Below are 26,740 nucleotides of genomic sequence, written 5' to 3' on the forward strand. Positions count from 1 at the left end.
CCTTTGGGGCAGGGTTGTGTGTCCTCCACAATCCAGTATTTCACTAGGTGTTTTTTCAAAAGAGATCACAACTGTGAGTTGCATAAGCCATGAGGTCTAGCACCTTGGAGCATCAAGTCTTGAGGCAACCAATCCCTCTTGGCCCCAGACAGCACCCTGGGCCCCAAAGCTGAGGCTGGTTCTAGCAGAGCCTCATCAGCATTAGTGTTAAGGCAGGCATGGGAAACCTACACCCCTTGTGCAAATTTCATCTGGGTGCAGGGAGCTGGGTGAGCAATGGCCCGGTGGTGGTGGTGAGATTTGGCACAAGTGGCTTGTGTTTTCCAACAGCATGATGAATTGGGGAGGAAAATGGGTGTTCCCACCCTTTGCCCCCCAATTACTCCCAAGGAAACGCCCTTGGCAGAAACATTTCCCAGCCCTACAATGAGGGGTGCAAACTTTGGAGGACAGCTATCACATAGTGGTTTGAGGAGTGCAAATTAGTGAGTTTCTCTTTGGAATACAGTCAGACCTCCCAGCCCTATGTTCGATCAATTGATTTTATCAAGCTCCTGAGATTCTAGCAGGCGGCGTTCACAGACATTCACAAGGGCAGGAAACACTTTATCATTTTTAACGGTGCATTTCTTTGGAAGCCGAGCATGGCAGCTCAGGCTGCAGCCTAAAGCTTTCAGGTACTGCTACGGGTATCAGGCACACCAAGTCCTGCCGAAAAATGCACCTGCAGTCTTGCTTCTTCTTTTTCTCTCCAGCTGTTCTGGAATCTGAATTGTGTAAACAGCAAGCGCAGAGCCAGCGGGGGTGAGGGTGCAAAAGGAAGTTGCACTCTTTAGGGTAGGCTCTATTGGTAAAGAGTCACTGTTGGTTTTCCTTTGGCCGAGGGAGGCAAGCGAAATCATTTTTCTAAGCTGCCTGCAAAAAGAGGTAAGTTGTGTGTGTGAGTGTGGGGACTCTAGCCAAAAATGGATCAGCTAGCCTCTGATCGGAAACGGCTCTCTTCCTGGGTTCCTGGAGAGCTGCTGCAAGTCAGAGTAGATTACACTTGGGGGAGATGGACACACAGCCTAACCTGGTTTAACTTTAATCCAATGTCAAGAAAAAGATCCTGCATTGCGCAGGGGGTTGGACTAGATGGTCTCAAAGGACCCTGTCCAACTCTACAAGTTTATGACTCTGTGATCACACTAATGGTTTTGAGGGGTGTATTTTTACCCCAGTGAGACTCCCAGTGTGTGGTGGGCTGAGATCTTTACCCCAGATAACATTTGGGTCTCTGCAGTGCTTGACAAACACCCAGAGCAAGAAAATACAGGAGATAGAAAGTTATTCTTTGTTGGACCATTTTGCTACAAAAAAATAATGGGATGTTTAAACTATCTTAATCCACTCATGTTGGCTGGGGTAGCAAATGCCACCCCAACACGTTTCTGGGATGTTTCATGCCTCAGGTGGTTCATTTGCTTCCAGAAGGAAAACTGTTAAGTGGTAACTGGCTGGAAGTTGGCATTGTACTAGTGACAAGTTGTGACATCAGGTCTACTTATGTGTAAACTGCGTAATGAAAACTGCTGGGGAGGGTAGGCTTTTGCCCCACAAAATAAGGCAGGAAACTTAGGAAAGTTCCTGTATTGTATGAAGACTGGGGGGTCCTAGCTCAGTGGTTCAACCCTCAGCATCTTCAGTCAGAAGCAGGCAGGTAGGCGTGTGGGGAGAAACTAGATTTCAGTTTGTATTTAAAGGTGAACCTCACTAGTCCTCACTTTCCGAAACAGTCTGAGAACCAAAACACGGCTGTCCTTCAAAACTTTCATTTCTCTGAACTTTGCAAGGCTCTTCTCCAGCGAAGGAATGTGCACAAAAAAGTATATTAGTAAAAAAAAAAAGTTTTTAAATGCATTGTATTATGGACAATTGCTTTGCTAAATTGTGTAAATTAGGCAAAATTGCATCCAACCGTGTATGTTGGGAGAAAATTCTCACTAAAATGCTGAAGAATTTTTATATGCTCTTTTTTAAAAAATGCAAACTAATGTGAAGAACTGAATTCAAGGCTGGAAAAGCAAGAAACCAAAATTGACAGCTTTGGGGCTTCCTGTTGAGGCGTTTATTTGGCTATTGTGAGAACAGGGTGCCGGGCTAGGTGGACCATTAGCTTTGGGTTAATAAAATGATTTAAAAAAAGAGACTTTGCTCTTAGGAAAGTGATAGGGAAATGAACAATTAACAAGAAAACATCGTTATTTGTTAAATTTATATCCCACCCTACTTCCAAGGAGCAGCAAACAGTAAGTGGTAAAACAATGAAAACATCTTTAAAAACAATTCCAGCACAGATGCAGACTGGGATAAGGTCTCTACTTAAAAGGCTTGTTGAAAGAGGAAGGTCTTCAGTAGGTGCCAAAAAGATAACGGACGGTGCCTGTCTGATATTTAAGGGGAGGGAATTCCAAAGGGCAGATGCACTAATGGTCCGCTTCCTATGTTGTGCGGAACTGACCTCCTGATGAGATGGTATCTGCAGGAGGCCCTCACCTGCAGAGCTCAGTGACTGACTGGGTATATAAGGAGTGAGATGATCTTTTAGGTTTCCTGGTCCAATGCTGCATAGGGCTTTATACACCAAAACCAGCACCTTGAACTTAGCCCAATAGCTAACTGACTGTACTGGTGAATGTAATGGTTGATGAATGGTTATTATTGGCCAGTAAGGACCAGCTGTAGAGACTTAACTGCCACGCACGTTTTGTGCAAGCAAATTAGGATGAATGGTAAGCTAAGAGGTCCGGAGGAGCCCTGAGGGGAAAACAGGTCCTGCTTGGGGGCATCTGGTTGGCCGCTGTGAGAACAAGTTGCTGGACTAGATGGGCCACGAGCCTGATCCAGCAGGGCTGCTCTTAAGTGAAACATGAACAACTTCCAGCTTTGCATTAAAGGCAACTTGGCTGTTCTTCTGCAGAGGTGCGAGCAACCTTCTCGATGGCAAACACATTATGTCCTCACCTTCCTATTGCAAAACTAGCTCTCTGTCAAGTCCCCCACTCCACACACCCTCACTCTGCCGGTGCTTATCGTGTTGCTAGAGACTTTGCTACAGCGGATGTGGAAGAGCCGTTTTGCAGAAACCACTTCTTAAGAAAGATCAACACCACTAAGGAAAAGCTGCAGACCGCTTTGCTACGGTCTCCCAAGGGGCTTTGAAAGCCAGTTACTGTGAGGGATGGGGGAGAAATTCAATTCGGTTTGCATTCAGGGGGATCTATCGTCCCCCTGATCAAAATGCTCAGGGAGACCTTGAGATGAGATATGAAATTGAGGAAGCATCCAAACTAGGAAATGTGGTAGTAATGGGTGACTTCAACTACCCGGACATAGACTGGCTGCATATGTGTTCCAGTCATGACAAAGAAGCAAAGTTTCTAGATATTCTAAATGACTATTCCCTAGATCAGTTGGTCATGGAACCGACCAGAGGGACGGCAACCCTGGACTTAATCCTCAGTGGGGACCGGGACCTGGTGCGAGATGTAAGTGTTGTTGAACCGATTGGGAGCAGTGACCACAGTGCTATTAAATTAAACATACATGTAACTGGCCAATTGTCAAGAAAATCCAACACGGTCACATTTGACTTCAAAAGAGGAAACTTCACAAAAATGAGGGGATTGGTAAAAAGAAAGCTGAAAAACAAAGTCCAGAGGGTCACATCACTCGAAAATGCTTGGAAGTTGTTTAAAAACACTATATTAGAAGCTCAACTGGAGTGCATACCGCAGATCAGAAAAGGTACTGCCAGGGCCAAGAAGATGCCAGCATGGTTAACGAGCAAAGTCAAGGAAGCTCTTAGAGGCAAAAAGCCTTCAGAAAATGGAAGTCTTGTCCGAATGAAGAAAATAAAAAAGAACACAAACTCTGGCAAAAGAAATGCAAGAAGACAATAAGGGATGCTAAAAAAGAATTTGAGGAGCACATTGCTAAGAACATAAAAACCAACAACAAAAAATTCTATAAATACATTCAAAGCAGGAGACCATCTAGGGAGACAATTGGACCCTTGGATGATAAGGGAGTCAAAGGTGTCCTAAAGAACGATAAGGAGATTGCAGAGAAGCTAAATGAATTCTTTGCATCTGTCTTCACAGTGGAAGATATAGGGCAGGTCCCTGAACCTGAACTAACATTTGCAGGAAGGGATTCTGAGGAACTAAGACAAATAGTGGTAACGAGAGAGGAAGTTCTAAGCTTAATGGACAATATAAAAACTGACAAATCACCGGGCCCAGATGGCATCCACCCGAGAGTTCTCAAAGAACTCAAAGGTGAAATTGCTGATCTGCTAACTCAAATATGTAACTTGTCCCTCGGGTCCTCCTCCGTGCCTGAGGACTGGAAAGTGGCAAATGTAACGCCAATCTTCAAAAAGGGATCCAGAGGGGATCCCGGAAATTACAGGCCAGTTAGCTTAACTTCTGTCCCTGGAAAACTGGTAGAAAGTATTATTAAAGCTAGATTAACTAAGCACATAGAAGAACAAGCCTTGCTGAAGCAGAGCCAGCATGGCTTCTGCAAGGGAAAGTCCTGTCTCAGTAACCTATTAGAATTCTTTGAGAGTGTCAACAAGCATATAGATAGAGGTGATCCAGTGGACATAGTGTACTTAGACTTTCAAAAAGCGTTTGACAAGGTACCTCACCAAAGGCTTCTGAGGAAGCTTAGCAGTCATGGAATAAGAGGAGAGGTCCTCTTGTGGATAAGGAATTGGTTAAGAAGCAGAAAGCAGAGAGTAGGAATAAACGGACAGTTCTCCCAATGGAGGGCTGTAGAAAGTGGAGTCCCTCAAGGATCGGTATTGGGACCTGTACTTTTCAACTTGTTCATTAATGACCTAGAATTAGGAGTGAGCAGTGAGGTGGCCAAGTTTGCTGACGACACTAAATTGTTCAGGGTTGTTAAAACAAAAAGGGATTGCGAAGAGCTCCAAAAAGACCTCTCCAAACTGAGTGAATGGGCAGAAAAATGGCAAATGCAATTCAATATAAACAAGTGTAAAATTATGCATATTGGAGCAAAAAATCTTAATTTCACATATACGCTCATGGGGTCTGAACTGGCGGTGACCGACCAGGAGAGAGACCTCGGGGTTGTAGTCGACAGCACGATGAAAATGTCGACCCAGTGTGCGGCAGCTGTGAAAAAGGCAAATTCCATGCTAGCAATAATTAGGAAAGGTATTGAAAATAAAACAGCCGATATCATAATGCCGTTGTATAAATCTATGGTGCGGCCGCATTTGGAATACTGTGTACAGTTCTGGTCGCCTCATCTCAAAAAGGATATTCTAGAGTTGGAAAAGGTTCAGAAGAGGGCAACCAGAATGATCAAGGGGATGGAGCGACTCCCTTACGAGGAAAGGTTGCAGCATTTGGGGCTTTTTAGTTTAGAGAAAAGGCTGGTCAGAGGAGACATGATAGAAGTGTATAAAATTGTGCATGGCATTGAGAAAGTGGATAGAGAAAAGTTCTTCTCCCTCTCTCATAATACTAGAACTCGTGGACATTCAAAGAAGCTGAATGTTGGAAGATTCAGGACAGACAAAAGGAAGTACTTCTTTACTCAGCGCATAGTTAAACTATGGAATTTGCTCCCACAAGATGCAGTAATGGCCACCAGCTTGGATGGCTTTAAAAGAAGATTAGACAAATTCATGGAGGACAGGGCTATCAATGGCTACTAGCCATGATGGCTGTGCTCTGCCACCCTAGTCAGAGGCAGCATGCTTCTGAAAACCAGTTGCCGGAAGCCTCAGGAGGAGAGAGTGTTCTTGCACTCGGGTCCTGCTTGCGGGCTTCCCCCAGGCACCTGGTTGGCCGCTGTGAGAACAGGATGCTGGACTAGATGGGCCACTGGCCTGATCCAGCAGGCTCTTCTTATGTTCTTATGTTCTTATGTTCTTTAAAGCCGAATCTATCAAATTTGCACTTTCCAAAACAAAGGCATTTTTTGAAATCTGCACTTATTTGACTTTTGCAATGCAGTTCGCTAACCCAGCAACATTTACAAAACTGCATATATTAGACGAGGAAAGCATACATTAAAATGAATCTATTAGTGAAAATGACATGCATTTGGAGAAATTACTCGCAAAAATATGTACGTTAGTCCAAACAGCCCACAAGAATGTATTTATTAGGAGAAACTGGAGCTGAAATGCTGAAGAATTTTCACAAGGATTTTATTTTTTGCAAATTAGAGAACTGAATTTAATATTTGTTTTCCCCAGTCTTGAAAAAACAGAGAAATTGAGAGAAGCAATATGAACAGATCCTTCCATCCCTAATTGGTATAACTAAAAATGTTCTGCCAAGTTCTATGAAAAGCATCCTATTTACTTTGGCCCTTCAATATGTTCACTTTGCAATTAAGTTTTTTTCCACAAAAGTGCAACTTTCCAGAACTCTGGATACCAAGATGCCAATGTAGTAACATTTTTTTGGTAAACTGCTTAGAGATTTTCTACATTCAAGTGGCATACACATTTTGTTAAACAAATAAAATGAAAATGAATAGGAACACAAGTCGTTCCAACAACTGCCAATAAGAGCCCTTGCTGCAAACAAGGAGTGCCTTGTTCATTCTTTATTTATGATCTCTTGTTCCAAAATAATGTTCAGCAATGTCTGTTGTGGGCAGGGTGAGCCTTATTTGTTTCACGAATAGTCCAATTTCGGTGATAACCTTTTTGAGATGGGGCCTCAGCACTGGAACAGAGCATTGTACATTTTGCCGTGCCGTTGCAGTTGTGGTGCCAGATGAGACGGCCTGTTTGTGTACAGAGCATCCCTCTCTGGTTCTTTTCTGAGGCTCTGGCTTAAAGCATCCTTGCCTTAAAGACCTTACGAGGGTGATGTCTATTGGCCTAGGCAAAGGCATGCCTCCAGTCTTAATGGTGATGATGCTCTTGTTGGTCCTGCTGAGCTCCTTCTCCAACGGGCTGGATCTATCCCTGGAGGGCACATGGGAAGGATGGAAGGAACTTCACGCCAAGCAATACCTTCAGGTGAGTTCGACGTGGCAAAACGCTTGCTCCTCCCATAGAATTCAAATTGTAATACAATAAATAAAATAAGCAACCAACATGCAGTTAAAAATCAGTAGGAGTATTTAATGCGGCAGCTGTGCCGTCTCCTGTCTTGAGCCACAAAATCACAGACACCTTCATGATGCTCGCGGGCCACGGTTTGGGAACCCCTGGCATAGTCAATGTTGCCCGGGATGGTCCAGTGATCTGACTTAATATAGTACAACTTCCTGTGTTCCTAAAATGCGCCCTGCTTTCCATATATCCTCAAATATATCCTCAAATATAGGTTGTTAATGCTCCTATATCTTATTCCTAGCGCTTTTTAAAGAGAGCGGTCAGCAGCTCAAGGATGCCGTGTTTTGATGTTAAGCAGCAGAATCCTGGCTCTGGAAACGTTGCCTGGGGCTGAATTTTAAGCTGCGATCCTCCTCTTTAAGTGAGAAGGATTGCGGGACAGGGGTATAATTGTCCAGAATTGCAGGGGTTCGTAGACCCCTTACTTTTTTCAGAGCAGGGTCCTAGCCTGTTAGCCATTGAGAACAGTCCTTTTCCTTTCATGCTGATTGGAGCCTATCAAGAGTGAAAGGAGGTGAATCAGCCACTGAGAAGACTCTTCTCAGTAGCCAACACACAGCCTCTCCTTTCATGATGGACAGGGGTGTAGTTGTCCGGGGTCTTGGGGGATCTCTTAGAACCCTTACTTTTTGGGAGCAGGGTCCCAAAGTCTCTGGCATCCTATGGGCCAATCAGCATGATAGGGGAGTGTGTTAGCCAAGAAGAGTCTTCTAACCTGCTTTCTTGCCCTTTCCTGCTGATTGGACCCAGTCATAGCGAAAGGAGGTGAGTTGAGTCACTGAGAAGACTCTTCTCATTAGCTAACACTCTCCCCGTTCATGCTCATTGACACCTTGGGGTGTCTGCTGTTGTGGGAGAAGGCATTAACAAGGATCTCATTCTCAACCAGTAGCAAAGAAAGGTGTGCGTATGGTTATGACTAACATGAAGAGAATTTCTGAATTTGCCACTACTACGCTACTGAGGGGAAGGATATTGTTTCCGTCCATAACCATGTTTATGCTTGCAGGAGGAAGAGGGTTTCCGCCAGGCAGTCTGGGAAAAGAACCTGCAGAGGATTGAACAGCATAACCGGGAGGGAAGCAGCTTCCATCTGGCTATGAATCACCTGGGCGATTTGGTAACTAAATGCACCCCATTGCATTGTGCTTGGAGCAGCAAAACCTCTCCAGCCAAGCTTACGTGGTGATTGGCCAGACTTGTGTGACATCCTGGAATGTTCAGGAGCATATGTTTGGGGGGAAGAAAAGCACTGGGAATGGTTGCAGCCCAGCTTCTGTGAGGGAGAGAGAGGATGTCAGTGTTTCAATTAGCACTTGTTATGAGTTATTATTATTGGGTGGTATTCAACTAAATCCTACTTGGAGTAGACTTAATGAACCAAAGTTAGTCATGTCTATTGACTTCAGTGAATCTACTCTAGACTAGGACTAGCATTAAATATCACCCATTATCAGATTATTAATAGGCAATATCAGTTAGTCTCAGTTATGGATGGAAAGATCTCTCCATTTCAATTCCCCCAGATTCTCATCTTTCCAATCTTAAATTCAGTTCTCCACATTTGTGCAGCAATCTGCATTTAAAAAAAAAAAAATCCTGATGAAAATTCTGCAGCATTTTAGTGCGGAATTTCTCCAGTTTCCTTGGCCGTTTTGACTAATGTACACATTTTTGCAAGCCATTTCTCCTAATGCATTTTGGTATGTTATTGTCACTAATATAATCATTTTTGGACACACTTTCCCCCAATACATGCATGTTTTTGCAAACATTGCTTAATTGGAGAACGGCATCACATAATTTGGATAAGTGCCGATTTGGAAGGATGGCTGCGAGTTTCGGTTCTCAGGTTGTTTTTTGGAAAGTGCAAAATTGATAAATCCCTTTTAAAATGTGCACTGAATCGGATTTCTCCCCCACGCCAGGCCTCAACAGACCCACTGTGAAATGGATCCACATGACTAACTCAGGTCCATTAGTTTTAATGGGTCTGCTCTGAGTAGGACTTAGTTTGGTACAAATTAAGGGCCGTAGCTCAGTGGTGGAGCATCTGCGTTGCATGCAGAACGTGCTGAATTCAGTCCCTGATGGCATCTGCAAGCAGGGCTGGGAGAGACTTCCTTGGCTGAAATCCTGGAGAGCTGCTACCAGTCAGTGTAGACAATACTGAACTAGATGGACCAATTGTTTGAGTCAGTATAAAGCAGCTTCCTTTCTTGTCATTGCTATCTGCCGTATTCAGGTGACAGGCTGACAGATCAGGAGTTTGCCTAGGGCCCAGGGTGTGTGTGTTTATGTGAACGAGGGATCTCCTATTTCTTATCTCTCTCTTGGCCACTTAATGCCACAACACCTCTGAAGAGGGGGGGGGATAAAAGGAATTCTGGTTTCCTCCCTCAGACCGATGAAGAGTTTAACCAGATGCTGAACGGTTTCCGTTCTGACCTGGCAGAACCAGCCAGTAAGACCGTTGTGCTTTTCCAAGAGTCAGCCACCCTGGAGACACCTGAGGGAGTGGACTGGCGTGCCAAAGGTTACGTCACCCCAGTGAAGAACCAGGTGAGTTGAGAGCAAACTGGGAAGGCTTAATGGCCGAGCCAGGGATTCATAGATGGGTTATAATGAGACTCCCAATTCTGTAAGGGTGTTTTTTTTAAAAAAGAGCTAAGCTTCTAGTCCTCTTGGTTGAAGAGACAGCAGGATTTTCCTGGATGTCTTGACACTGTTCCAAATTGAATGTGGCAAAGTTTGTGAAGAGTGCCGAGATTTGTTAGGAGCCTCTGAGTCACCTCATGGAGCTACAGTTCCCAAAGTGGTTTAACAATCAATCCCTCTTCCCAAGGAACTCTAGGTGTTGTAGCTCTGTGAGGGGAATAAAGGGTCTCCTAACAGCCAAGGATAATTTAAGGGTCCCTCTATGAAGCAGTCTACCTCTGAAGCCCATTTGCTGTGAGGGAGCTGCAGGGGAGGGCAGTTGCACTCACGCCCTGCCTGTAGGCTTCTCGGAGACATCTGATTGACTCCTGTGGAAAACAGAATACCACAGGGGAGGGCAGCTGTACACACGCCCCACCTGTATGCTTCTTGGAGACATCTCATTGGCTCCTGTGCAAAATGGAATGCTGCAGGGGAGGGCAGTTGCACTCACGCCCCACCTGTAGGCTTCTGGGAGATATCTGATTGGCTCTTGTGGGAAACAGAATGCTGGACTCAATAGCCCTTTGGTCTGATCCAGCAGGGTTTTTTAAGAAAGATGTCCTTATGTTCGCGCAGGGCCACTGTGGGTCATGCTGGGCGTTTAGTGCCACCGGAGCCCTGGAAGGTCTACTCTTCAACAAGACCAGAAAGCTGGTTTCGCTGAGCGAACAGAACCTCATTGATTGTTCCTGGAAGCTGGGTAATCGCGGATGTCATGGAGGGTATATAACTCAGGCCTTCGAGTACGTGCACGTTAATGGAGGCATCAACTCTGAGGCTGACTACCCCTATCTAGAGAAAGTGAGTGAGAAACGTGAATCTGCATGTGGGTCTCTTGATTCTGGGATTGGGCCATGACAGCACATAACAGTGAGATGCATTCTCATGCACCCTTTGCCCAAATGTATGCACGTTTGTAAGCCTTGTTTGGTTGGAGAACCAAAATTCATCGCAAAATTCAGATCTGCAAATTTCAAAGGATGGCCGTGTTTCGGATCTCATAAGTGCAGATTTGACAGGTTTGGCTTTACATGTGAACTGAAACAAATCCCCCCCCCATATGTGGTCCCTGGAAGGTTGGCCAGGAAGGAATGTGGCCCTCAGGTTGAAAAAGATTCTCCGCCCCTGCCATAAGTTAACATCGGTACGCATAATTTCTTTTTTGTAAAAGAAACCCTCTCTTGTTGCTTCCCTGTAGGAAGGGCCCAGGTGCAGTTACAACCCACAGGACCCGGTGGCCAACTGCACATCCATAGTGGCAATCCAGCGGGGGAGCGAGCAAGCCCTGGAACAAGCCGTGGCCACCGTCGGGCCGGTTTCCGTGGCTGTGGACGCTCGGAGCTTCTTCTTCCATTTCTATAAGTCAGGTCAGGGGCCCTTTTGGATGGGGAGGTGGCCTTGCGTGCAATTTTTTTTTTTTGCAATAGCTCGAGTAGGAAGAGGGAAGTCCTTGCCACGATAGGCAAATTTGTGGGCTAGTCCACCAGTGCTTTGGCCCAGGGGAGATCCTATGGATCAGTGACCTCCAATAGCATCTGTCGTGAACCGCCCTGTTCAGATCTTGTAAGTTCAGGTCTGTGGCTTCCTTTATGGAATCAATCCATCTCTTGCTTGGCCTTCCTCTTTTTCTACTCCCTTCTGTTTTTCCCAGCATTATTGTCTTTTCTAGTGAATCCTGTCTTCCCATTATGTGTCCAAAGTATGATTACCTCAGTTTCATCATTTTAGCTTCTAGTGATTTTGGTATCTATTTTTTAAAAAATAACTTCCCAATAGAAATTTTAGCTTGACATGCAAAGTAGATCACTAGATTTTCGAGCAGTGGTAGTGTTGGAAATGGTGTGTGGGTACACAAAGAGAGGCCACGTTCGCACCTGACATTTATTCCGCCATGATTCCGCTTTCAACCATTATGGCTTCTCCCAAAGAATCCTGGGAACTGTAGTTTATGAAGGGTGCTGTTAGGAGAACTCCCTATTCCCCTTACAGAGCGAGAGTCCCCAGACTTCCCTAGGAAAGGGGGTCTGGCAGTTAAACCCCTCCGGGAACTGTAGCTCTATGAGGGAAATAGGGGATCTCAGCACCCTGAACAAACTACACTTCCCAGGATCCTTTTGGGGAAAGCCATGACTGTTTAAAGTGGAATCACAGTGGAATAAATGTCTGGTGTGAATGTGGCCACACAATGCTTTTTTCTGGCATATACATATTAAAAGAAGAGGTACTCATATCTTGAGAAAAGTGCCATGGGGGTGCCTGCACAAAATGGCAGCCAAAAGGAAAAGAGGTGGCTCTACTTTGCACCGGTGAGTATCGTCACACGCACAAAACACTGATATGTATATAAATATGCACATATAGTTAGGTTGCTCTCTGTTTATTCCTGTTGGTGATCCCTCCTTGCTCTTAATCTTTTCCCTGTCCAGGGATTTTTGCCAGCAGCTGGTGCACCCAATTGGTGAATCACGCCATGCTGGTGGTTGGCTATGGGACGCTCCAGGATAGCGGGAAGAACACGGATTACTGGATCCTGAAGAACAGGTGACGAAAGGGGCGTTGTTTCAGCTGGGGCCGAAGTTGCTGGGAAAGGGCGGGCTATAAGAGTTCTCAAATTGCCTTTCTGTTGCACTAGAGGAAGATCCGCACTGCACATTTAAAGCATATCCAATGCACGTTTAAAGCGCACGGCTTCCCCCAAAGGATCCTGGGAAGCGTGCTATTCCCCTGGCAGAGCTACAAAATCCCAGCTCCCTTAACAAACTACAGTTCCCAGGTTTCTTTGGGGGAAGTCATGTGCTTTAAACATGCGATGGATGTGTTTAAACGTATGGTGTCAGTACGGACTCAGTTGGATCCAGCCCTTTGTTCGTAAGCAAAATGACAGTTTGGGGATGATGTTAAAATAATAAAAGCTGTTTACAACAGAATGAAAAAAATACATCAGAAGAAAAGGAACAGATGCCACACACGTTTGTATTTATTTTCTTACATTTTTTAGCCCGCCTTTCCTCCAAAGAGCTCAAAGAAGCGTACACAGTTCTATCCCTCCCAATTTTATCCTCACAACAACCCTGTGAGGTAGGTTAGGTTGAGAGATGGTGACTGGCCCAGTGAGCTTCCTGGCTTTCTTCTGAGGAGCTTACAATCTAGAATTCAACATGATGGAAACAGCCGAAGTGCAGGCAGAGGAAGAATACTGATTATGTCAGTGTAAGAGGAAAGGTCTCTGCCCCAAGAGGCGTCCAATCTAAAATTTGACACAGGGGAATCAAAAGAGCAAAAGCAGGGGGCAATTGAACGCTTGTTGGAGGTCCTATCTGCACTATACACTTAAAGCAGTATTCTACCACTTTAAACCGTCATGGCTTCCCCCAACAAATTATGGGAACTGTAGTTTAAGGGTGCTGAGATTTATTAGAAGACCCCTATTCCTCTCACAGAGTTGCAGTTCCCAGAGTGGTTTAACAATCCATCCCTCTTTGCAGGGAACTCTGGGAACTGAACTGTAGCTCTGTGAGAGGAATGGAGGGTGTCCTAAGAACTCTCAGCACCCTTCACAAACTACAGTTCCCAGGATTCTTTGAAGTGAGGGGGACCCATGGCTCTTCTCCCCACTGTGCTATATCAGGAAAACCAACGCAATAAATTCCATGTCTGATTGCAGCCTCTCTCTCTCTCTCTCTCTCTCTTTTAAGCTGGACTGAAAAGTGGGGAGAACAAGGTTATATGCGACTGGCGAAAGGCCTTGACAATCACTGCGGCGTCGCCAACCAAGCCAGCTATCCCACACTGTAATCCCCTGAGGAGCCAGGATCCTTTCCCCTCCAGAACCTTCCCAGCTTTGCACAGCTTTGAATCTCCAGCTTGATGAGCTGCTGCTGTTTCTGATTTCACTGTCCCCGAGAGAAGCTGAAATTATCAGAAATGTTATGGTATCGCCCCTTGTGCTTCCCGATTCTGACCAGTTGCTTGGTTTTTAAATCACTTTTGTCACCGCCATGAACTGCTCAGAAAAGAGGCCTATAAGTGTTTTCAAAAGCTAAATGCCCTTTGAGCGATGCCAGGTTTTGATCAAGCTTGGATTCCGCCCCCTCCTTTCGCTGGGGAAATTTGGGAGCTTTGGACTGGCAGTGGGCTCTCCAAGACTTCAGGCTTGGAGTCTCAGCTTCACATGGAGATGCTGGGGGTTGAACTTGGGATCTTCTGCATGCAAAGCGAAGGTTCTAGTCCTCAGGGTTCCAACTGGCTTAAATAGAACGCCAGAAGCTGCTTTTTGTAGAGACAGACTGTTGGTCTGTCTAGCTCAGTGCTGTCTGCACGGACTGACAGTGGTTTCAGGGAGGCAGAGGGTTTCACACAGGCAGTCTCTCCTGCCTGGATATGCCACTGGGGATTGAAGCTTCTGCATGCAAAGCGGATGCTCTAACCACTGAGCAACAGCCCTTGTCCCTCCTGCCAGAACTCAGTCCAACCAGTGAAATAAAGAAAAATAAACCTTTTCTCTCTCGTGTTGCTTTTCTGTGGTTGTTGACGTCATCACGGCTTCCTTTTTAAGAAACCACACGCATGCAACTCAGAAACGAAATTCTGAAATATCCCTCTGAATGGAAAAAGGATGTGTATTGTAAACGTTTGTCAGTCCGGTAAAAAGACAAAGGAAAGGTTTTTCAGCAAACTCACTAGGTTGGCTCGCACCCAGCGTTAATCACACTCGGAGTAGACCCATTGGCTGGCATTCAGTGCTAGTGCTACTCAGAGTAGAGCCATTGAAATTAATGGACGTGACTAAGTTAGATGGATTAATTTTAATGGATCTACTCTCTCAGTAGCTGAATAGGGCTAAGTTTAATCATGTTCACTCCTTTCAGCCAGTCTAACACAGTAGAATTCAGCTGGATTCAACTCCCTTACTCTAATAAAGTTTGTTAATTTCTCCCTGTATGCCATATCCCAGACTTTAGCTAAGCGACCTGTAAGGGACATTTCTGTTTGTGGCAAATCACCTTTTTTGTTGCTGTCAGCTCCAGATCTTCCTTGGGTATATATCCTTAAGCCTTCAGGGATCCGACCATTATTACGACAGGGTCTCTTGGGAGATCATGACCCAAGGTGTTTCTTCCTTCGGTTGACGCAGATTTGCCAAAAGGGTCCTAATCGTTGGGCATGCCCATATAACGGGTGGGGTGGTGGCATTATGGTGTCAGGTGACAAACCTCAAAGGGACCCTACAATTGGCAGGCGCGGCCTTGTTGGTGGTGCCACCACCAGCGGCTGCCTGATCATAAGAAAAGCCTGCTGGGTCAGGCCAGTGGCCCATCTAGTGTTGGCGTGTGTGCGTTGTTGCGTGAAACAGCATACATTACGTTGGAGTTAAGTTAAGCAAGAAACTTCTTCAGAGCATTGGAGCATGTTAAGAGTCTTTTATTAAGACATTATGGCTTAAGGCTTAAGAGTAAATACATGTAGAGTTTCTTCAGTCATCCCCCCCCTCTGGGGGTAAACACAAAAGACAACCTCTCAGTTCAGAGGCAATATTCAGAAGACCAGCCTCACAGATCAGAGGCATAAATCAGAAGACACAACTTACAGACTCTGTTAGAACTTTCCCAGTCTATCAGATGGTTACCATAGCAACGGCCTTGGCAGTCCGTTCCCAGACTGGGCTAAGGCAAAACTCCCCCTAGTTACAGTTTTGCAGACTTGATGGAAAACTACTAGGCCTCATGCCAACATCTAGTCCAGCATCCTGGTCTCACAGTGGTCAGCCAGATGCCCATGGGAAACCCGCAAGCAGGACCTGAGTGCAAGAGCACTCACCACTCCTGCAGCTACCAGTAACTGGTTTTCAGAAGTAAGTTGCATCTGGCTATGGTGGCTAGTAGCCACTGATAGCCTTATTCTCCTCCATGAATCTGTCTAATCTTCTTTCAAAGCCTTCCAAGTTGGTGGCCAACATGGCTTCTAGTGGGAGCGAATTCCCTAGGTTAACTGTGCCTGGTTGGCGCTGACCCGTGGGAGTGCCTTTTCAGTGGTGGCTCTCCATCTGGGGAATGCCCTCCCTGGTAAAGTGTGTCTGTCTCCATTCCTTATTGACTTTCAGGTGGATGTTGAAAACGTTCCTGTTTACCCAGGCATTTGATGGCCTGGGGATCACCGATGAAAAAACGCTTTTAAACTGCGACTGTGTTTTGAAAATGTGTTAAAACTGTGTTTAGAAGGCTTTCCTTTCTCTTGCTTTTGTTGATATGTTTGCCACCCTAGCCTCCTTCAGGAGGAAGGGCGGGATATAAACTTAGTTAATCGTCATTATCTGCACTGATGGGGCCACCCCTTTGAAGTGTGCTTGCAGGCGTGTGGTTTGGATTCAGATTGCATCTGCAAATGGATATTTTTCCTCTGTTGTTATGTGCCTTCAAATTGATTATGACTTATGGCGACCCTGTGAACCAGTGACCTCCAGTAGCATCGGTTATAAATCACCCTGTTCAGATCTTGCAAGTTCAGGTCTGTGGCTTCCTTTATGGAATCAATCCATTTCTTGGTTGGCCTTCCTCTTTTTCTGCCAGAAAATGTCTGTTTACAGGTGCAAGTTGAATCCGTACCATGCCTGCTGGCAAATGGACTTCAAAGAGGCACCTTCTGAATCCTTTTCAGCTGATTGGTACTGAGAGCAGCCCCATTGGCTGCCAATGGGGAACTCTCTAGAGCAGCCAATTCTGGTCACGTATGACATCAGGTGTTGGACAGATGAGGGTGGTTTGGGAGGAAACAGCCTCACCAGGACCCCTGTCAGGCTTAGGCCCCTGCTACAATGCTGCTCAATTTCATTTCGGTGTCAAGTTTCCCATTAATTTGCTTATTCTGTCTCTTTTTATGTAGTGATTTTCCACGGCTATTGTCAGAAATGGATTTTTTTATTAAAAAAACCTGCCTCTAAAATATCAATATTAAGAACAATAATGTTATCGATACTTCCTTTATCAATATTTCTTTTCAAAATAGCAAGGTTTCCTTTAAAACCATCGATATTTTTTTGCGAGGGGAACAATGGATCAGTAAAAGCATCAACTAGCAGACAAAGAACAAACTCTGTTAGGTCAACAGAATGCTTTCAAACTGGCACCAGCCAATGGATCCCATCCTTGAAAATGGAAATGTCTTCAAGTCGATTCCATGAATAGGGTTTTCATGAGGTGGTTTCCCATTGCCTTCCTCTGAGGCTGAGAGGCAGTGACTGGCCCAAGGTCACCCAGTGAGCTTCATGGCTGTGTGGGGATTCGAACCCTGGTCTTCCACGCTGTAGTCCAACCACGTTGTAGTTGTAAGCCCATCCTTAGTCCGGCTTAATTAGGCATGGGTGGCTCTTTCAATCCCTGTTTCTCATCTTTCCAATCTGAGGGCCCTCTGCAACAGACATTTCAAGCATTCTTAAACCACTTCAACAGTCCTGGCTTCCCCCAAAGAATCCTGGGAACCGTAGTTTGTGCAGGGTGCCGAGAGTTGTTCTGAGACCCCCTGTTCCCCTTGTGGAGTGACCATTCCGAGCAATCCCTGGAAACTAGTTGTTAAACCTCTCTGGGAATTGTAGCTCAATGAGGGAAATATTATTATAAAAATAATCAGGATAAAGAATATCACAAAGACCCGAATAAGAGGTCCAGCTCCCATTTAGGGATGGGGGGGAGGGAAAGAAATTTAACATAGTCTGCATTTAAATGAGAACCTAGCTCATTTACCCTACCCAAAACCAAATTCTCAAATTTGCGCTTCCCCTAATTTTGCAAATGCAAGTTCTCCAGCAAAGTAAAAGGGCACCCAAAAATGGTGTGTATAAGGAGAGAGTGCTTAGATTAGTGAAAATAAAATACAACGGTGCATTATATTAGGGGAGATTGCTTGCAAAAATGTCTATATAAGGCAGAATTGCAGACAAAAAATGCAGTGCTTGGAAAAGTTACTTTTTTTGAACTACAACTCCCATCAGCCCAATCCAGTGGCCATGCTGGCTGGGGCTGATGGGAATTGTAGTTCAAAAAAGTAACTTTTCCAAGCTCTGAAAAAATGTGTATAGAAAGGGGAACACACACTAAATCGCTGATGAATGTCCATGCAGTGTGTTTTGTTAAATGTGAACTGATGCAGAAAAGGGATGAGCTGGACTTGAGGATGGCAAAATGAGGAACCCAAACTGGCCAAATTCGTCCATCTTTATTTCGATCATCCCGACTGATGAGACTTGTAGTCCAAAGGCATCTAAGAACATATCAGCATAAGGAGAGCCTGCTAGATCAGGTCAGTGGCGCATCAGTCCAGCATCCTGTTCTCACAGTGGCCAACCAGATGCCCATTACGGGAAGCCCACAAGCCTGATCTGAGCACAAGAGCAACTCTCCTCTCCTGTGGTTTCCAGCAACTGGTGACTGGAAGCATACTGTCCCTGACTTTGGAGACAGAGCATAGCCATGATGGCTGCTTGTAACCATCGATAGCCTTTTCCTCCACAAATTTATCAAAACCCTCTTTTAAAGCCATCCAGGGTGGTGGCCGTCACTGCCTCCCGTGGGAGCGAACCCCAGAGTTTAACTATGCGCTGCGTGAAGAAATGTCGGTCTTGAATCTTCTTCCAACATTTGGCGTCATTGGAAAGCCTCAGTGACAGGCTCCAAGCCCCAATATCTTGAGAAACACTGAGCGGATGATTAGAATTTAACCTAGCATAAGACATCAGAGAGAGAGAGAAAAGTTCCAACCTCAAAGATGTGGTTATTTGTGAGACGTTCATAGAAAGATCAGATAAGAGGTGCGGTTGCGCTTTGATGAGGATTTCACATCATCGAGCAAATGTTTGGGGCTTGTAAGACCTTTTGAGCCATCAATAAAAATTGCCAAGAAGTGAGTCAAATTTGGTTAAATTTGGAGAGCTCCCCCCCATCCAGTGACTCTGCGTTTTCAACAGCTACCTTCCCTTATAAGAACAGCAAGCAGCATCTCACTTGCCCCTTCGATTTGCCTGAATAAGTTGCCCTGAGAATTAAAATCACAGCTGTCGATGGTAACGTATGACCGGCAGAGCTTTTGCCGAACTAGAGAGAATCTTTCTTCATTGCTTCGATTAAAAACTAGGTTCCTTTTTCTATTTCTCTAGAGATTTCAGACCAGAGAAGGGGATGAGAAGCATCACAGGGAAGGAGAAGTCATCTATCTATCTATCTATCTATCTGTCTGTCTGTCTGTCTGTCTCCATCCTCTGAATCTCTCTCTCTCTGTATATATTCTGAAGATCTATCTATCTATCTATCTATCTATCTATCTATCTATCTATCTATCTATCTATCTATCTATCTATCTATCTATCTATCTATCTATCTATCTATCTATCTGTCTGTCTGTCTGTCTGTCTGTCTATCTATCTGTCTGTCTGTCTGTCTGTCTGTCTGTCTGTCTGTCTGTCTGTCTGTCTGTCTGTCTGTCTGTCTGTCTGTCTGTCTGTCTGTCTATCTGTCTATCTATCTGTCTATCTGTCTATCTGTCTGTCTATCTGTCTATCTATCTGTCTATCTATCTGTCTATCTGTCTATCTGTCTATCTATCTATCTATCTATCGTATTTTAATTTACTCTAATGTTTTTGTGTGTTTTGTATTGTATACAGCTTTACTCTGTATGTGTGATTTTATTGTAAGCCGCACTGAGTGCTCTATTATAGGGTAGGAGGGCGGGATAGAAATATTTTAAATAAATAAAATAAATAAATAAATAAACTAGAAGGTGGTCCTCCTAATCATTGAAAGAGAACTGGTTTTTTCAGAAAAGGGCAACCAACACGATCAGGCTTATGGAGCGACTCCCCTACGAGGACAGGTTGCAGCATTTGTGGAGCTTTAGTTTCGAGAAAAGGCAAGTTAAGAGGTGACATGGTAGAAGTTTATGAAATTGTGCATGGCACAGAGAAGGTGGACAGAGAACTATTTTTTTCTTACAACACTAGAAATCATGGACAGCCAATGCAGCTGAATGTTGGAAGATTCGGGGCAGACAAAAGGGAGTTCTTCACACAGTGTGTAGTTAAACAATGGGCTTTGTTCCCACAGGAGGCAGTAGTGGTTGGCCACTGTGAGGACAGGAGGCTGGACTAGATGGGCCACTGGCCTTATGTTCTTATGTTCTTTTGCATTTCTAGACAAAGGCAATGCTCCTGATCTCTGTGGTGGCACTGACCTGGCTGGTCCTCGTGAAGGCTTTCTCCGCAGCGCTGGATCCGGCCCTGGATGCAGCCTGGAGAGACTGGAAAGGTGTCTATGAGAAAGTATATCTTGAGGTAAGGTGTCTGTTTATTTTTTTGCTACAGCATCCCAGGAAACATGTACAGATTGCCATGCTGGAAAAGGAGGGTTCAATCCAATTAAGTTCTACTCAGAGTAGAATTAATGGACCTAAGTTAGTCATGCCTATTAATTTCAGCGGGTCTACGCTGAGTATGTGTCTCAGTTTCTAATATTTTCCATTCTGTTCTCCACATCAGTTTGCAAATTAATTTTTTAAAAGAAGTCCTCATGAAAGTCCACCAACTTTTTAGGGCAAGTTTCTCCTAATATACACACTGACTTAGTATACAATTTTGTATACAATTTTGCCTAATAATTGCAAGGCAATTCCCCCTAAATAAATGCATTTTTATATGTTATTTTCAGTAATATGTGCATTTTTATTGCATATATTACTGAACTGCAAAATTCGGACCAGTAGGGGTCAAAGGGTAGCTGTGTTACAGTTTGCTTATTGTTTTTAGATGTGAACTGAATTGAATTTCTTCCCCATTCTGAGATACAACCCCAATAATAATAATAATAATAATAATAATAATAATAATAATAATAATAAATAGTTGTTGTTGTTGTTGTTGTTACAACTACAGTTCTAACAACATATTATTGTCTAAGAGAGTGCCTCTCTCAGTATCAGCCATCTTGGGCCTTCCAGTCTGCAGTGGAGCCCTGTTGGTGGTGCCGCCACTGGGAGTTGCCAGGTTGCGGCTGATCCGTGACAGGGCCTTCTTGATGGTGGTTCCCCATTTGTGGATTGCCCTCCCTGGTGAGCTGCATCTCTGCCCCTCATTTTTAGCCTTCAGGAGGAACTTAAAAAGATTTCACTTGGGTCAGGCATTGGATGGCTGAATGGTATTGCTGCCAGGAAGCTTGATGTTATTCACTGTGAGGGTGTGCAAATGTTTTAAAATGTTTTCAGATTTTATTTTTTTCAGTCATATTGTTTTGCCTTGTTGCCACCCCCCCCCCAGGCTCCTTTGGGGGTAAACATTTAATAAATAATGGGCACCTCCATTCTTATCTGCTTGACTACCTTGCAGGGGGAAGATGCCTTTCGGAGGGCCGTCTGGGAGGAGAATCTCCAGATGATCACACGGCACAACCGTGAGGCGTCCTGGGGGAAGCACGCCTATCGGCTGGGCATGAACCATCTTGGCGATATGGTAAGGGGACTTGGGTGTGTCTGCACTGACTGGCAGCAACTCTCTGGGGTTTCAGAGAGCCCTACCTGGAGATGCCGTTGGGGACTGAACCTCAGGCCGTCTGCATCTATGCTCTGCCACTCAGCCAACACCTTTCCCCAAGTAAGAGCAGTTCTGCACCATCAGTAGCACAGTGGCAAATTCAGAAGTGCAGGGACTCTTTCCCCTTTTGCTGCTGGGTTGAGAATGAGATCCTTGTTAACGCCTTCTCCCATAACAACAGACATCCCCAGGATCCAATAAGCATGAAAGGGGAGAGTCTTCGCTACTAAGAAGAGTCTTCTCAGTGGCTGACTCACCTCCTTTCACTCTGATTGGCTCCAATCAGCAGGAAAGGGCAAGAAAGCAAGTTAGAAGATTCTTCTCAGTGGCTTTCATGATGGTTGGCTTGTAGGACACTGGAGACATAGGGACCCTGCTACCAAAAAGTAAAGGGTCTAAGACCTCCCCCCCCAAGACCCTGGATGGCTACACTCCTGCACATTATGCATTTAAAGCATATCCAACGCACATTTAAAGTGCATAACGTCTCCCAGAGCATCATGGGAGCTGTTGCCTGCTAAAGGTGTTGGGAATTTGTAGCTCCGTGACGGGAAAACTACAGTTCCCAGGATGTATGGTGTAGATCTATCTCCTGGATGCAACTCTTTAAATACCTATAGTTGGATGAAACCCTTTAAATGCCTACAAATAAATAAATTATATATTAAATTTAATATATAAACACACATACATGATCTCATAAAATAGTATGTTTATTTGCCTTGCCTCTTGGGCTGGGTGTGATGGTTTGCAAAGAGCCACACTTTGTCCTGCTATGTCGGGTGGCTCATCATCTGAGCGGAGCGGGGGGTGCGCTGCCTTCTCCTTGAGCTACAATCCCACCCACGTGGCGCCGGTGGCAGCGTCTCTGGGGTGAGCCACAAACGTGTAGCCTTGAAGTGGGATCGCCAAGATGTGCTTCCTTCCCTCCCCAGACAAACGAAGAGTTTCGCCAGAGGCTGACCGGCTTCCATCCTGACCTGGGTGAGCTGCACGACTCTGTGAACGTGACATGGTTCCACGGATCAGCCCCTCTGCAGACTCCCAAGAGCATGGACTGGCGTTCCAAAGGATACGTCACCCCAGTGAAGGACCAGGTGAGTCCTGAAGGGTTAACAGCCAAACGAGGAGTCTATGGTGGGTTACAAGGATGAGAATCCCTGGTTTAAAAGCCTGCATCAGGGAGGTTATTTGATCCTTCCCTTTTTCAGTAGAGCTGAAACAAATCTCTCTCTCTCTCACTCTCACACACACACACACACACCCAACTCTCTTTGGCAGCACGCTAATACGAACAGCATCATCTTAGTCTATCTATCTATCTATCTATCTATCTATCTATCTATCTATCTATCTATCTATCTATCTATCTATCTATCTATCTATCTATCTATCTATCTATCTATCTATCTATCTATCTATCTATTACATTTATATACTGCCCCATAGCCAAAGCTCTCTGGGCAGTTTACAAAAATTAAAAAACATTGAACATTAAAACAAATATACAATTTTTAAAGCATAGCAAGTTTAAAAACCATGAAGCACAGATAAACAAGACAAAAGACCTGGGGTCAGAGCTCAGCACGTGCTGTTAGAATGCCTGGGGGAAAAGGAAAGTCTTGGTGCCAGGCGAACTTCATTGGGGAGATCATTCTGTAATTTGGGGGCCACAACTGAGAAGGCCCTCTCCCTTGTCCCCTCTGCAGGGCAGCTGTGGTTCTTGCTGGGCCTTCAGTGCCACTGGCGCCCTGGAAGGCCTGCACTTCAAGAAGACGGGGAAGCTGGTCTCTCTGAGTGAACAGAATCTCGTCGACTGCTCTAGCAAGCAGCGCAACAAGGGGTGCCAAGGGGGAAACGCCACTTGGGCCCTTGACTATGTGTTGGCAAACGGGGGCATCAACTCGGAGCATTCATACCCTTACATGGGAGAGGTAATCCGTGAGCAGGTCCGCGTGTGACTGTGATGTGGGTGCACGGGATGCGCTCTAGGTGGGGATATTGCAAACAGCGCATCAGGGATGCTGTTAAAACCGTCCCCTCCGCACAGTAGTGTAGCAGCAAATTCAGACGTCCAGGGTCCCTTCATGAGAGTCACAGCCACGCCCCCTTTTTTGCTGCGGGGTTGAGAACGAGATCCTTGTTAATGCCTTCTCCCACAATGACAGACTTTCCTAGGAGCCAATCAGCATGAAAGAGGAGAGTGCTAGCTACTGAGAAGAGTCTTCTCAGGGGCTGACTTGCCCCCTGAGACTCTGATGGGCTCCAATCAGCAGGAAAGGACAAGGAAGCAGGTTAGAAGACTCTTGTCAGTGGCTAACATACTCCCTTTTCACGCTAATTGGCTTGTGTGATGCTGGAGACATAGAGACCCTGCTGGGACCCTGTTCCCCAAAAAAGAAGGGAACTAAGACCCTGTGAGATCCCGGACAACTACACCATTGCCCCCGAATCTCTGAGAAAAATGGAACCTCCATAAGGCCTTTCTCCACTGATCTTAATGTCCAGGCTGGTCTATAGGGAAAGAGGAGCTCTCAGATATTTGGGACCCAAGTCGTTTGGGGCTTTAAACACTAATGCGAGCACCTTGAATTGGGCTCGAAAGCTAATAGGCAGTCAGCGGTGCTGTTTCAGAACAGGTATTATATGCCTTCTTGCAACTTGGGAACTGTTTTCAAGGGCAGCCCCACACAGAGCGCATAGCAGTAGTCTATTGCGATTGGCACTCGCTTTGGAATTCCTTTTGCAACGAAAAGCAGGCTAGATGTGTGCTAAAAAAAAAAAAAGAACTGCACATTGGCATTGCACAGCCAGCCCTCAATTGTTTGAAGGGGCCCATTTAGACAGGAGATGTCTTCCCCTCTGCCACACCCACAAAACAGCAGACTCCAATTGCCATGTCTCAACAGGCCGGCAAGTGTCGTTACAACTCGGGGAAAATTGCAGCAAAGTGCTCTTCAGTGAAAATGATCCTGAAGGGGAAAGAGGACACCCTGGAACAAGCGGTGGCAAATACTGGCCCTGTTGCCGTTGCCGTGGATTCGAAGAGCATGCAATTCCAGTTTTACAAGTCAGGCAAGGAGCCCTTTGGAGCCGACAGAGTCTTCTAAATACGCCAGGGGGTGCCAGATGTTGGGGGGCCAGCGGGCGCATTTGGAATCTGGAGAAAGTGCTTGGTGGGCGTCAGTTACAAAATGGCTGCCATGGGCTGCGAGGCATAATGGCCGCCACGTCTCAAAGAGCAGTGCTTCTTCATGCAGCATGTAGTTAAACTATGGAATTCTCTTCCACAAAAAGTGGCAGCAGATGGCCACCAACTTGGATGGCTTTAAGAACATAAGAACATAAGAACATAATAAGAGCCTGCTGGATCAGGCCAGTGGCCCATCTAGTCCAGCATCCTGTTCTCACAGTGACCAACCAGGTGCCTGGGGGAAGCTTGGTTTAGACCAATTTGTGTAGGAGAAGAAGGGTAATGGCTACTAACCGCGACGATAATAGCCTTCCTTTGCTGCAACATTCTGTTGCGGATAATAATAATAATAATAATAATAATAATAATAATAATAATAATAATCTCCTCTCCTCAGGCATTTTTTCCTGTCCTTGGCGTGGCAGCAAGTTGAACCACGCCATGTTGGTGGTCGGTTACGGCAGCTTTCCAGAAGGCGAAAAAGGAAAAGGTTATTGGATCCTGAAAAACAGGTGAGAGACAGAGAGGAGCCAATCAACACAAAAGGGGAGTGTTAGCTGTTGAGAAGAGTCTTCTCAGTGGTTGACTCACCTCCTTTCATTCTGATTGGCTCCAATCAGCAGCAGAGGACAAGGAAGCATGTTGAAGATTCTTCTCAGTGGCCAACATACTCTCCTTTCATGCTGATTGGCTTGTAGGATGCTGGAGACATAGGGACTCTGCTCCCGAAAAAGTAAGGGGTCCAAGACCACCCCCGAGACCCTGCACAACTGCACCCCTGCTCCCATGTCATAGACCAACACTCCAACCACTTTGCCACACTGCCTCTTTTTCTCTCCCACAGCTGGTCTCAAAAATGGGGCGAAAACGGCTACATGCGGCTGGCGAAGGGCACCAATTCGTGCGGCATAGCAGATAGCGTGAGCTACCCCATCCTGTAAAACCAGTCGAGGGGACGGGATGGTGTGGCTCCCATCATCCTGATAGTTCTGAGCCACGAACTGTCGCCATCTCGACTGCCCAGATGAAGTTCCAGACCGGATTTGAAATCTAGGGAACGCTTGCAGGAAATTGATGAAGCTACTGCGTTCTGGGGGGGGGGGGGAACAGAGTAAAAAGAAGATATTGCTGACTTGGGAGTTCTTCCACTGGATCAGTGCTTGTTTCTGCATGAATGGATTCATTTAATATTCAACAAGCGCCTTCTCTGTCCTGTTCTCGACGCCTGCTTAAAAATGTTTAGGCAAGCCTCCGCAGACATGTAATTCTCACTGTGTGTATTTCTTTTGAAAACAACTTGGTTTTTAATCTATATTTTGATAAATCGCATTACGCCTGCTCGTTGTTAAGCTTGTTTTGATTGGTGGTTCCTTAAGATGCTTTGCATTGTTTTATGTAAACCACTTCAGAGGTTGTCTGTTTATTCAGCAGCATATAAATGTTGTTTAATAATGTTTTTAGGGGATGCAAGGCTGTTATTGCCTCCAGCATCTGCATGATGTCATTAGCATTGAAACGCTGGCTTCTGTTTTTCCTTTCATTTAATCCCGATTTACCCTTTGCGGGGAAGTGAGAAAGTCTGCTTAAATAAAACAGCCTGTTGCCAAAACTGTGTCTGTGATATCTGAATGACCCGTTTGCTGTTTGAGCCCCTGTCTGGAAGCACTCTGAGAATGGGACCCTCATCTACAGTATGTGAAAGTGGTAATTTGGAAAGGAAACTCAGTGCAGAGTTAAAGACGGAAAGATCTGTGAATTGCGGTTCTCTCCATTCCTCGTTCAAACCTTATATTTGCTTCTCCACATTTCAGCAGCAATTTGTGATTTAAAAAAAAACTCACAAAAATCCTTCACTTAGTGCAAATTTCTCCTAATAAACACATTTTTGAAGGCCGTTTTGACTTTCTGCAAGCAGTTTCTCCAAATATAATGCATTTTTGTATGTTTTTTCACTAATATATTCATTTTAACACACTCTCCTCTAACAGATGCATTTTTGCAAACATTCCTCGGTTGGAGAATTGCCTGGCAAGATCTGGGTGAATGATGAAGGATGGCTGTCGTGTGGTTCTCATACTGTTCCGAAAAGTGTGAATGTGATAAATTTGGCTTTAAATGTGGGC

The 26,740-nt window shown here is 45.2% G+C and overlaps 2 protein-coding genes across 6 annotated transcripts; both read left to right on the forward strand.

Annotated features, from left to right (window-relative positions):
• The first annotated feature begins 537 nt into the window (after positions 1-537).
• LOC133372296 (procathepsin L-like) lies at positions 538-14,342 on the forward strand. Of its 3 annotated transcripts, XM_061600685.1 has the most exons (9): positions 540-927; positions 3,448-3,527; positions 6,921-7,057; positions 8,166-8,276; positions 9,560-9,718; positions 10,433-10,657; positions 11,055-11,223; positions 12,283-12,397; positions 13,552-14,342. In XM_061600685.1, the coding sequence occupies exons 3-9, from the start codon at positions 6,929-6,931 to the stop codon at positions 13,649-13,651; spliced, it is 1,008 nt and encodes a 335-aa protein (XP_061456669.1). In that variant the 5' UTR covers positions 540-927; positions 3,448-3,527; positions 6,921-6,928; the 3' UTR covers positions 13,652-14,342. The 3 variants fall into 3 exon arrangements, with proteins under 3 accessions (XP_061456670.1, XP_061456669.1, XP_061456668.1); XM_061600686.1 differs by lacking the exon at positions 3,448-3,527 and having other exon boundaries at positions 538-927; positions 11,055-11,218; positions 13,552-13,638; XM_061600684.1 differs by lacking the exon at positions 3,448-3,527 and having other exon boundaries at positions 541-927.
• A 1,296-nt stretch (positions 14,343-15,638) lies between these two features.
• Positions 15,639-26,186, forward strand: LOC133372307 (procathepsin L-like). Of its 3 annotated transcripts, none has more exons than XM_061600710.1 (8): positions 15,639-15,707; positions 20,036-20,173; positions 21,221-21,343; positions 22,360-22,521; positions 23,134-23,358; positions 24,334-24,499; positions 25,015-25,129; positions 25,462-26,186. In XM_061600710.1, the coding sequence occupies exons 2-8, from the start codon at positions 20,045-20,047 to the stop codon at positions 25,556-25,558; spliced, it is 1,017 nt and encodes a 338-aa protein (XP_061456694.1). In that variant the 5' UTR covers positions 15,639-15,707; positions 20,036-20,044; the 3' UTR covers positions 25,559-26,186. The 3 variants fall into 3 exon arrangements, with proteins under 3 accessions (XP_061456694.1, XP_061456695.1, XP_061456693.1); XM_061600711.1 differs by lacking the exon at positions 15,639-15,707 and adding an exon at positions 18,688-18,748; XM_061600709.1 differs by lacking the exon at positions 15,639-15,707 and adding an exon at positions 18,820-18,908.
• Positions 26,187-26,740: the final 554 nt, after the last annotated feature.

Source organism: Rhineura floridana, chromosome 18, assembly GCF_030035675.1.
Source record: "Rhineura floridana isolate rRhiFlo1 chromosome 18, rRhiFlo1.hap2, whole genome shotgun sequence".
Taxonomy (NCBI): domain Eukaryota; kingdom Metazoa; phylum Chordata; class Lepidosauria; order Squamata; family Rhineuridae; genus Rhineura; species Rhineura floridana.